Here is a 12,166-nt window from a genome sequence, read left to right as displayed (position 1 = left end):
CTGGCTGCAATGGTGGCCACATTCTCCATCCAGGCCATGATCTGGCCCCCAAAGGTGTTGCCCTGGTGATTGGCATGGGGAGGCAGGACCAGCTCCACACTCTCCACACGGGTCTTCTCAGCCGGCACCATGAGGCTACAGTCTCTGTTCTCCAGATCTGACCAGGGATGGGGTAAGGGAGGGAAGCGGGGAGGTGAGAACATTCCTAAGGGCAGCCCCTCCCCACGGGCAGCCCCGGGACCCCCCCCCCCCACTCCACCCCACTCAGGTTCTTTTATTTACTCGGCACCAAGTGCACATGAGGCAGAGGGTGGCCCTGGGTGAGAGGGATGAGCCTGTCCAGTGCAGTGGACGCAGCACCAGCTCTGAGACAAGACAGCTGATCTGAGCCTCAGCTCCACTCCAGACTACCTGTACAGCCTTGGGCAAATCAAGTAATCCCTCTGAGCCTCGGTTGCCTCATCTGTAAAGGCAGGCATGAAATCCGACCCGACAGGACTGTTTGAAGATGAAATGTGATTATTGTCACAAAGGGCTTGACTCAAGGCCAGGCGTAATGGCTCATGCCTGTAATCCCAGCACTTTGGGAGGCCAAGGAGGATAGATCCCTTGAGGCCAGAAGTTCAAGACCAGCCTGGCCAACATGGTGAAACTTTTGTCTCTACTAAAATACAAAAAAATTAGCTGGGCATAGTGGCAAGCGCCTGTAATCCCAGCTACTCAGGGAACCACAAGAATCACTTGAACCTGGGAGGCAGAGGTTGCAGTGAGCCGAGATCACGCCACTATACTCCAGCCTGGGCAATAGAGTGAGACTCTGTCTCAAAAAAAAATAATAATCACAAAGTACTTGACTCCAGTAAATATGCTCTCAAAAAGGACAGTTTTTCCCGGCCTTCTGCCCTGGTGTTTCCCTTATCCTTGGCAATAGGGTTAGGGTATCCTTAGTAGGAGAGGCCAGGCAGTGAATGAGGCCTTGGGCTTCAGGGCAGCAGATGCTGGCATGCCCCACCAAACCCAAGGTGGTGTCCTTTGTCTCCCATTTCCCATGGAGAGACTTCTTCAGGGGGGTCCATCAAAGAGCTGGCACTGCCCTTGGTTTGGCTGTAGGCTATCAGAGAGACCCCAGACACGGTGGGGGCAGACATGAGGGGAAGCTGAGGGTGGCCTGAGCCAAGGTCTGGAGACAGGATGAAGAGGGTATTCATAGGCAATGGGGCCTGTGGCTTAACAGGAGCTGCAGCAGGTCAAGAGACAGCACCCAGTGAAGCTGAGCGGCCAGCCAGAAGGCCCAGTGCCAGGCAAAGGCACTTGAGCTGATTCTTAGGTGGGAAGGCTGTTAGGACAGAAGAGATTTAGGAGGGCTGCAAGGGGATGGATGGATCAAGGGGGCCTTGACGACTGCAGGAAGAGCTGGGCTTCCCCAGCTCCAGCCTCCAAGCCCAGTATAACCAGAGCACATGGAACTCAGGGCATAGCTTGAGGCTTCCACTGGGCTTGGTGAGTTCTGCCTGCTCTCTCCCCACTCCAGGGAGATTTTCTCCTAAAATTGCCTCCTTTTGGTTTCAAGGAAGACTCAAATTTGAACATTCTGGAGATAAGTAAACAAGTCCAAGGTCTCCCCTCTGGGCCTTTGCCCAGGCTGTGCCCTCTGTCAGGAACCCTTCCTTATCTCCCACCTGTCAAAATCCCACCCAGTCCAAAGTACATCTTTCTGTACTGGTATAGAACAACCCCCAGGATATATTTTTAAGGGGAAACTGCAAGATACAAAACAGTATGTACTGAATGCCCCTTTTCAGGAACTAAATAATATGTGCTATGCTTAGATATGCAGGGAATACTTCTGGAAAGATACCCTAAAATGGGTAATAGTAGATGCTTCTGGGGAGACTACCTGGATTCTGGGATAGAAAGGAGTCTTGCTTTTTATTTTATCTTTTGGGGGGTGGGAATATATATACGTGTGTGTGTGTGTGTATGCATATATACACACACACATACACATAAGCATATATATATATATGCTTTTTACATGTTTTATATATGCTATATACTTATTTATTTTGAGATGGAGTTTCGCTCTTTTTGCCTAGTGCAATGGTGCGATCTCAGCTCACTGAAACCTCCACCTCCCAGGTCCAAGCGATTCTCCTGCCTCAGCCCCTCGAGTAGCTGGGATTACAGGTGCACGACACCACGTCCAGCTAATTTTGTATTTTTAGTAGAGTCGGGGTTTCACCATGTTGGCCAGGCTGGTCTTGAACTCCTGGCCTCAGGTGATCCACCCGCCTCGGCCTCCCAAAGTGCTGGGATTACAGGCATGAGCCACCATGCCTGGCCTATATATGCTTTTTATAGGTGCATACATATATATATATATGCTTTTTTAAAAATCCTACAGAGTCTTCAAGTTATAGCTCAATACTATCTTCCCAAACACCTTGGCTTCTGGAGACCCAAATGCGTTTTGTGGACAACAAAGGGATTTCCACATGACCTAACCGCAGCTTCATGGTTCCTGGGAGCTGGTAGAGAGGCCCAAACACTCCCTTTCCTTGGAGGAGACCTCGGAGCCAAGAGGGCTAGAGAGGCCCAGGGCCACCAGTGGGTGGAAGTCCCCGGAGCCTCCCTTCCTGCCTCTGCCCAGTGGGAGCCCGGGGCAGAGGGGCCATGCAGGACGCCAGCTACCCTCCCCATGCACGGCTGGCAGCTGCTCACCGTCCTGAATGACGCAGTTGGCCAGGAGGTCCTTGATGGTGTCCGCATAGACAAGGCGCATGCGCCGGCGCTCAGCCGCCACACTGTGCTCCATCTTCTCCTCCTCTGTCCGCGGCGTGATCTGCTTCAGCTTCACCTGCCGGCCAGGGGACAGGGTGGGGGCCACTCAGGGCAAGTCTCCTGAAATAGCACAGGGGCCTGTCCCCAGCACCATCCCATGTCCGAGGCTAGCACACAGCAGGCCTGGGCTGCTGCTCAGTTCCAAGGCTTCCTCCCTCTTTGCCCCATCTTCCTGCCTCCACGATGACCTGATACATATTCATCCTCCAGCTCCCACCCAGGTCCCTTCCTTGGGCAAAGGCTCAGAGGATGGGGGGTGTCACTGTAGGACATGCAGAATGTTGAGACCAGAAGAATCTTCGCTGGAGAAGCACAGGGAGAGGTGGGGGAAAGGAGGCGGGAGGAGGCTGGGGGATTCAAATGCAATGAGGGGTGGGCCTTCCTCTGGGAGCTGTGGATTCCTGCTGTGTCCCTCCCCATCCCCTCTGCCAACCCCTAACCTCATCCCCCTGATCCAGACTCGCCATGGCAGGTGCCCAGGTCACTGAGCAGCGTTCCAGCAGCCAGGTGCACCCAGTTACCTTGGTGATCTCTCGGTGGGCCACGAAGGTGGCCAAGGCCTTGCACACATTCCACTGCTTCTCAGAGCACAGGTCCTCCGAGGCCACCTGGATGCCCACCTGGAGAGGAACAGTAAGGGCGAAGGAATGAGGGACAACATTGCACTCACCAGTTAGAAGCCCCGCAGCTCCGCCAGACAGCAAGTCCCAGCCCAGGCCAGGCCTCCAGAGTTTCTGCACCATCTACTAGGTCTGGGAGGCCAGAGATCTGAGGTGGGTTTTGACTCTGCCCTTGGGCCCCCGGGAAACCTTAGGCAAGTCACTTCCCTTCTCTGGGTCTCAGTTTCCTCATCTACAAAGTGGGAGTGATCGGACCTACCCTTGTGGGATTGTTGAGAGGATTAAAATGAGACTATGTCTACAACAGGCCTTAATATGGGGAGAATGTTGGCTAAATTTAAAGGATGGGCCAGGCTCAATGGCTTGTAATCCTAGAATTTTGGGAGGCTGCAGCGGGAGGATCACTTGAGGCCAGGAGTTCAAAACAAGCCAGGGCAACACAGTGAGACTCCTGACTCTGCAAAAACACACACACACACACACACACACACACAAATTAGCTGGGTGTGGTGGCGCATGCCTGTAGTCCCAGCTTGAGGCAGGAATATTGCTAAAGCCCAGGAGTTTGAGGTTACAGCGAGCTATGATTGCACCACTGCACTCCAGCTTGGGTGACAGAGTAAGACCTCTTCTCAAAAAAATAATAAAAATAAAAATAAAAAATCAGGAACAGGCACCTGGGGGTACCTGAGCATTTCTGGGGCTCCCAGAGGCATAGTCAGGACTATGTCACCAGCCTCAGTGCTCCCTCAGGAACCACTGGCCCAGCTGGTGAAGTTGCCTGGGCCTGAAGTCCATAGGCGGAAAATAGAGCCCTCCCCTATAGCTCACAGAACCCTGGGCATCACCAGCAGCCCTCCATTAACTGGACAACCCTGCCACATAGGAATCATGTTCCCTTTTGCAGATGAGGAGACGGGATGTGGGAGGCAAGCTCATGGGCCAGAACCCAGCACTCTCCCTGCCCCAGCTCCTCCTCCAAGATCAGGTGCTCATGCTGCCTTCCCTCCATTCCCACAAACACCTGGCTGCTGAGGCTGGATGTGAAGACTCAGGGGCCTGGAAGTCAAGTCCCACGCTGGAATCTATGTAGCTCAGTGACCTGGGGCAAGTCCCTTCCCCTCCCAGGCCTCGATTTTCCTGTCTGTGTTATGGGATTTGGGACAGGAAGATCCTTGGGATTCCCCTTGCTCTGCCAACCATTACAGAACTCTGCTGCTCTAATCGGGGCCCTGCGAGTGTGAGTGGCCCTGGGCTGCAGGGAGAAGAATGGAGAGAGGAGATAGAGGACCCACCCGTGCACCCACTCCCAAGCAGTGCCCACTCCACACACCTCCATGCTGGAGTTGAAGGCCCGGTTCACCTTGGCCGTGATATTCACCACTTGTCCAACACTGGGGAGAGGAAAGTAGGAGGTGAGCCTTCCAGAGGGAGGAGCGGGGGCCTCAGATACTTGCAGAGCCTCTCTTGTGGGGAGCTGGCAGGAGAACTTCATGTTTTGCAGGGCATATTCACATCTGCGATGTCACCAAGTCCTCAAAGCCAGCTAGCAAGATAGTGTCAGCACCCCACTTTACAGATGGGGAAGCTGAGGCTGAGAGAAGTAGCATGATTGCACTCATCTGCTCCCCCGTTCCCTGCTCCCCGTTGTCCAATTAATGCCTGTGCTTCTTTCTGCTCTTGGCTCAATGGTCCCCTCCTCAGGGGAGCCCTCCCTGCCCCAACAGAGGCCCTGCAGAGGCTCACCCTGCAGCACTCTCCTGGCAGAGTGACCTCTGTCTCCCACAGTTCTTAAGCTCTACTAGGGTAAGGGCCGTGTGTTTTGCTCCCCATGGACTCTCCAAGGCCTAGCACATGGCACAGGGTGGGTCTCCCATAAAGGGTAGCTGACTGAATTAATGCATTCTACATGTATTGAATGCCTAGTAAGGGCAAGGTGCTATAAACAGGGCAAGAAGAGAAAAGGAAGCGTTTAAAGAATGCCTGCTAGGTGCCAGGCACCGTGCACTGCCCCATTGGAGCCTCAGAATAAGCTTGGCAGGTAGGTTTAGGAGAAACTGAGCATCAGAGAGGTTAAGTCATTGGCCCAAGGTCACCAAGCTAAAAAGTGGCAGAGCCAGACTTCTAGACTGACTCTGTTGACTGCACCAGCCCCTCTTTTCCCAGCTGCAGCCTGTCCTTCTGGAATGATTCCCACATCCAAATGAATCCCCAGGGGAGCCACCTAGCCTGGGCTGTGCCCAATGGAGGGGGCAGAGGGTGCCCAGCTGATGGACTGTGGGGGGAGGGGCAGGAGGCTAAAGGCTGGCCCCGTTCAATCACTGTGCGATCTCCAGCAGGTCCTTTCACTTCTCTGGGCCCTGGCTCGTGAACATGGAGAGTGCCATGCCGACTTCTCTCTCAGATGACACAGTCTCCTGGCCAAACCTAGGAAGGGTCCATTCTAAGGGGCCTGCTGGTCAAGGGGCCACCGTGAACACAGTGGGAATGGCCACACAGGCCTGGGTTCCAGTCAAGCCCCACCTTGACCATCACACTACAGAGCTGTGTGACCTTGGGTGAGTCACTTTGCCTCTCTGAGTCCATTTCCTCCTGTGTAAAGTACTGCCTGTGGTTCTGAGGGTCAAGTGAGAGAGAATGGGACTGAGCCAAGTGCCAGGTCTGGGTTTCTAAGCTCCTCCTCCTTCCTGACTGCCCTCTGTCCCCACAGCTCTGGCCCAAACCGGATCCTTCCCCAGGGCCACTGCCCAGCCTCCTCAGGGGCCCCGGAGCTCCCGGACACCCCTCCAGGTGTTCTTCACAACACAGACAAGCAACCCCCCATAAACAAATCTGACCCCCATCGAGACCTTCCCTAGACCAATTTACTCTCAGGAGACAGAAGCACATGTTAATTGCACTACAGAAATTCAAATAGCAAACCCAGGTGATGAAGGACTCTAGAGGGCAAATGGCCAGCTTTCCTCAACAAATACATTTTGAGAGAGAGAGAGAGCGTGCCAGAGAGCGGCTGGAGGATTGGTGGGTATCTATAGAGTTTTTTGTTTTTGTTTGTTTTTGTTTTTGTTTTGAGACAGAGTCTCGCTCTGTCGCCCAGGCTGGAGTGCAGTGGCGCTATCTCGGCTCACTGCAAGCTCTGCCTCCCGGGTTCACGCCATTCTCCTGCCTCAGCCTCCTGAGTAGCTGGGACTACAGGCGCCTGCCACCACACCCGGCTAATTTTTTGTATTTTTAGTAGAGACGGGGTTTCACCGTGTTAGCCAGGATGGTCTGGATCTTCTGATCTCGTGATCCGCCCACCTCAGCCTCCCTATAGAGAAGCAACCAATTACAATTATTTGCATCCTGACTTGAATAACAAAATAACTGCAGGCTGGGTGTGGTGGCTCATGCCTGTCATCTTAATGCTTTAGAAGGCACAGGTGGGAGGATCGCTTGACGCTAGGAATTTGAGACCCGCCTGGTCAACATAGCGAGACCTCATCTCTACAAAAAAAAATATATATATATAAAATTTAATTAGCCAGGTATGGTAGTGCCAGCTACTAGGGAGGCTAAGGTGGAAGGATCACTTGAACCCATAAGTTCAGGGCTGCAGTGAGCTACGATGGTGCCACTGCACCCCAGCCTGGGCAACAAAGCAAGACTCCATCTTGAAAAAATAAATAACTGCAAAGCAAACAAAATAAAAACAAATTCATGAGACAGTTTGGGCATTTGAACACTGACAAGTGATGTTAGTGAAAAATTATTGTTAATTTTTTAGATGTGGTAATGATGTTAAGGTTGTGTTTAAAAAGAATCCTTCTCTCAAAAAAAAAAAAAAAAAAAAGGGCTAGGTGTGGTGGCTCACACCTGTAATCCCATCACTTTGGGAGGCCAAGGTAAGCCAATCACCTGAGGTCAGGAATTCGAGACCAGCCTGACCAATATGGTGAAATCCCATCTCTAATAAAAATACAAAAATTAGCCTAGCTTGGTGGCGGGCACCTGTAATCCCACCTGCTCGGGTGGCTTAGACAGGAGAATTGCTTGAACCTGGGAGGCAGAGGTTGCAGTGAGTCAAAATTGCACCACTGCTCTCTAGCCTGGGAGACAGAGCAAGACTCCCTCTCAAAAAATAAATAAATATAAAAAGAGTTCTTAGCCCTTAGAGGTACATTTGGAAATATTTTCAAGTGGCAAAAGCAGAAACAAACAAACAAAAAAACTTCTTAATCTTTCCTCAGGTGTGTCCAGGCCTTCCCTGGCCACCAACCATGCTCCAGGCCCCTCCCCAGCTTGTCCTCCTTCCTGGCATCCTCTCTGGCTTTCCCTTCCACCCACAGCCTCCTCCGCCCAGATTCACCTTCACTCCGCTGAGCCCTGCAGCAGGTCCAGCCATCATGCATGTACCCCTAACCCTCTCTATTCCTTGCTCCCCTAAGTAAAAGAACTTGTGTTGGCTACAGGGACCTGGAGCTGGCCCAGACACAGCTCCACTGGCTTCAAAGTATCACTGTGTACAGAGCTGACAGTACTGGCAGCTCAAATGCCTCCTCCAGGAGGCCCCCCCTTGACTACCCTCAGTGCCACGACACCTACCCCCAGACATACAGGAAATACAGCCCATTGGTTAAGAGCAAGGGCTCTGGGGCTGGACTGCCTGCCTGGTAGTATATCCTGGGTCCTCCATTAGCTGTACCACCTTCAACAAGGTACTTCATTTCTCTGTGCCTCAGTTTCCTCATCTGTACAATAATACTAATAGCTATGGCCACATAGTATTGTTTTGAGGATCAATAAGTTAATGTATTTAAAACGGCATCAAAATAATGTATCAGTATTGGTGCACTAATTGTGACAAAGGTACCCTATAAATGTAAGATGTTAATCATGGGGCACCTGGGTGTGGGGTATATGGGAACTCTCTGTACTATCTTTATTTTTATTTTTTTTATTTATCCTGAGACGGGGTCTCACTGTGTCACCCAGGTTGGAGTGCAGTGGTGTGATCTTGGCTCACTGCAACCTCCACGTCCCAGGCTCAAGTGATCCTCCCACCTCAGCCTCCCAAGTAGCTGAGACCACAGGCGTATATCATCATGCCTAGCTAATTTTTGGTAGAGACAGGGTTTTGCCATGTTGCCCGGCTGGTCTCAAACTCCTGAGCTCAAGTAATCTGCCTGCCTTGGCCTCCCAAAGTTCTGGAATTACGGGCACAAGCCACTGCGCCCGGCCTTGTACTATCTTTAGAGATACAATGTTTTTATAAATTTAAAACTATTCTAAAATAAAAGGTATTACAAAGCAGCTGGGCAGGGTGGCTCACACCTGTAATCCCAGCACTTTGGGAGGCCAAGGCAGGCAGATCACTTGAGGCCAGGAGTTCGAGACCAGCTTGGCCAACATGGTGAAACCCTGTCTCTACTAAAAATACAAAAATCAGCTGGGTGTGGTGTCACACACCTGTAATCCCAGCTACTCAAGAGGCTGAGGCAGGAGAATCGCTTGAACCCAGGAGGCGGAGGTTGCAGTGAGCCAAGATCACATCATTGCACTCCAGCCTGGGCGACAGATCAAGACTCTGTCTCAAACAAAAACAAACAAAAAAAAAGTATTACTAAGCAGAGCCCTTTTTTTTTGTTTGTTTGTTTGTTTTTTTTGATTAGGAGGCTCGCTGTCTCGCCCAGGGTGGCAGGCTGGAGTGCAGTGGTGCAACCTCAGCTCACTGCAACCTCCGCCTCCAGGGTTCAAGCAATTCTCTGCCTCAGCCTCCTGAGTAGCTGGGATTACAGGTGCCCACCACCACGCCCAGCTAATTTTTTATATTTTCAGTAGAGACGGGATTTCACCATGTTGGCCAGGCTGGTCTTGAACTCCTGACCTCATGATCCACCCACCTAGGCCTCCCAAAGTGCTGAGATTACAGGCGTGAGCCACCACGCCTGGCCCAGAGCCCATTATTGCACAGAACTTCTCACTGCAAATTGAATGACGTTCCTACATCTGCCTCCCCTGAAGACTGGGAGGTCCGGGGAAGAGGCTGTGCTCTAGTGGACTTTGTGTGCCCAGTCTCAGCAAGGCCCCTGGTCTGGAAAAGGTGCTCATCTAATATTAAGTGTGTGGTGAGGGAATGATGACTGAATGAGTGAGTACAGGGACTGGCCAGTCTTCTTCCTTAATGGTGACCCACTGAGCACCCAGTGAGTCCTGAATAAGCCCTTGGCACTTGATGTCCAAGCTAGTGCTAGGTGAGTTTAGGAACAGGCCCAGAGACAAGAGCTCTGTGTGTGGCCCTGCAGCCTGTCCTGAGCCAAGGGCTCAGCCTGCTCCTTGGATCCCAGAAGCAGGATCTATGGGCAAAGCTATGGGGAGGCAAAGCCCGGTGTGTGTGATGAATGTTCTTCTATTCTGTATAGCCATTAAAAAAAAAGAAAAGGCCAGGTGCAGTGGCTCATGCCTGTAATCCCGTGCTTTGGGAGGCCAGGGCAGATGGATCACCTAAGGTCAGGAGATCGAGACCAGTCTGGCCAACATGGTGAAACCCCGTCTCTACTAAAAATACAAAAAAATTAACCGGGCCTTGTGGCGGGCACCTGTAATCCCAGCTACTCGTGAGGCTGAGCCACAAGAATTGCTTAAACTCAGGAGGCAGAGATTGCAGCGAACCAAGATCGTGTCATTGCACTCCAGCCTGGGTGACAGAGGGAGACTCCATCTCCAAAAAAAAAGAAAAAAAAAAAAGTCTACTTTAGAAATGAGGTAACGAGCTCCTCATCCCCGGAAGTATGTGAGCAGAGGTTGAATGGCCCAAGCTTCTGGCTCAGACTTTGCCAAGGCACCTTGTCTAGGGGCCTCCCTACAGCCCAATGACCGAGGACCCCAAGACAATGTCCAAGCTCAAAAAGGCATTCACTGATTAAGTCTAACCCCTTCTATTTTGCAGATGAGAAAACTGAGGCTCAGAGAGACAGACTGACTTCCCCAAAGTCACGCAGCACCCCACGATGCATCTCGGCCACACCCTGGCTGAGGGAACACCCACCCACCCACCGCATGGAACAGCAGGTCAACTCCTAGCCCCCAGAAACACTGCAGAGGGGTTCACGCTTCCCCAGAGGCTGCCCCCACCTCATTTTCAGTCAGCTGAGTCAGGCTTTCGGCAGCACACAGGCTGACCAGGCAGGGAGTCAGAAGGACGGGCCCCAGGCTGATGGGAGGGAGACCAGAGGACCTTGAAGTAGGAGGGGCCACTCACCTAATGGTGTGCTCAAAATAGATGTCATCCATGGAAGCTGTGACACAGGGGCAGCCAGCGTGCCTCTCCGCTGGTGTCAGGAGAAGAAAGTCAGACATTAGTAGCCTCCCCCGATCACAGGCCTCTGCTCAGATGGCACCTCCTCAGGAGGCTTCTCCGGCCGCCCAAGCCAAGGCCGCAACTCCCACCACACCCTGTTGCCACCCTTCCTTACACCCCTCACCACGGGCACCACCCCTGACCCTCTTCTGTATATCTGCTTTTCGTCTGTCTACTGTCTCTCCCTCCCGCTAGATTGTACATTACTTGAGGACAAGGATTTTTGCCTGTCTTGTTCATTGCTGTACCCCAGTCCTGGAACGGTGCCTGGCACACAGTACACACTCAGTAAGTAGATGTTGAATGAGTGATCACGCCACATTGGCCTGCTTCCCGGCCTTCTGGAGCCCCCATCCCTTCAACCACCTGTTCCCTGCCTGAGTCATTCTCACCCTCAGGACTCCACTCAGGTGCCTGGGTCAGGGCCTCTGAAACAGTGCTGGGGGACAGTCGGGTCACCTGTCTGTCCCCCATCCCCACCCCACCAGGCTGTGAGCTCTGTGGGTTGGAGAACACCGGTGCAACAAAAGGAATGAAACGGGCTCAGTCCAGCGCACCTCAACTCAAGGGAAGGAGCGCTGCAGGGCAGGCAGTCATGGGCTTTGCTCAACGGCATCTCCGAGCCAATCTGAAGCAGCCATGTGGAAGGCTGCACTGTGTTGAGGCAGGGACTTAGGGCCTGGGACCAACACTCAGGGCTGAAGGGGTCTGAGTGAGAGAGAGGTGGGCTGTGCTGAGCATCGAGACATCAGGAAGGGCATTTCAGACAGATGGACCAGCATGAGCAAAGGCCAAGGTGAGAAACAAGTGTGGCACTTAGGGTGGACAGGGACCATCTCTGACAGCACGGCCCCTGCTCTGGGCCTGTGGGGCAGGTGGGAAGCCATGGGGAGCACAGCCTCACCAGACAGGCAGGCCGTGGTGTCAATCCACTTGAGCAGCTGCCCGACGCTCAGCTCGCCGCGTTGGTTGGTGTGGCAGGGCAGCACCAGCTGGCTCATCTGCACCTCTGTGGGGTTCCGGTATCCCTCGCCATCTGCCATGGCACCGTCGTTCCCTGCACGTAAGGCTGACTTGCGGGATGTGCGGCTGGAGAACACAGAGGCCAAGCCCTGGGGGACAGGTGGGGACAGAGAGGTCTGCTTGCTGCAGGGTCTCCCAGGTCTGTCCAGCCCTGAGAACTTAGGGTCTGGGGGAGAGAGAGTAACTAGGGCCACCTCCCACCAGACCCCAACTCGAGAGTGGTCACCACCCTCCAGCCCGTGGTCTCGGACCCCAGGGGATCTGTGGATGCTGCTTCTGCCCAGTTTCCTTTTGGCCAAGAACCGCACGTGAACACGGCCTTGCACCCGAGTGGGCCAGTGGA

The 12,166-nt window shown here is 53.0% G+C and overlaps 1 protein-coding gene across 1 annotated transcript in view; it reads right to left on the bottom strand.

Annotated features, from left to right (window-relative positions):
* Nucleotides 1–12,166, bottom strand: part of ACOT11 (acyl-CoA thioesterase 11) — a 58,341-nt gene that overhangs the window by 11,887 nt on the left and 34,288 nt on the right. Inside the window, exons 2-7 of the mRNA XM_032137678.2 lie at nt 11,705–11,912; nt 10,702–10,771; nt 4,795–4,855; nt 3,363–3,461; nt 2,722–2,857; nt 1–157 (exon numbers count right to left, since the gene is read on the bottom strand). Coding sequence (XP_031993569.1) covers nt 1–157; nt 2,722–2,857; nt 3,363–3,461; nt 4,795–4,855; nt 10,702–10,771; nt 11,705–11,912 — 731 coding nt within the window. The remainder of the gene's footprint in view (nt 158–2,721; nt 2,858–3,362; nt 3,462–4,794; nt 4,856–10,701; nt 10,772–11,704; nt 11,913–12,166) is intronic.

Source organism: Hylobates moloch, unplaced genomic scaffold (assembly GCF_009828535.3).
Source record: "Hylobates moloch isolate HMO894 unplaced genomic scaffold, HMol_V3 SCAFFOLD_18, whole genome shotgun sequence".
NCBI lineage: Eukaryota > Metazoa > Chordata > Mammalia > Primates > Hylobatidae > Hylobates > Hylobates moloch.
The sequence above is the reverse complement of the archived record's forward strand: the minus strand, read 5'-3'. Positions and strand labels throughout refer to the sequence as shown.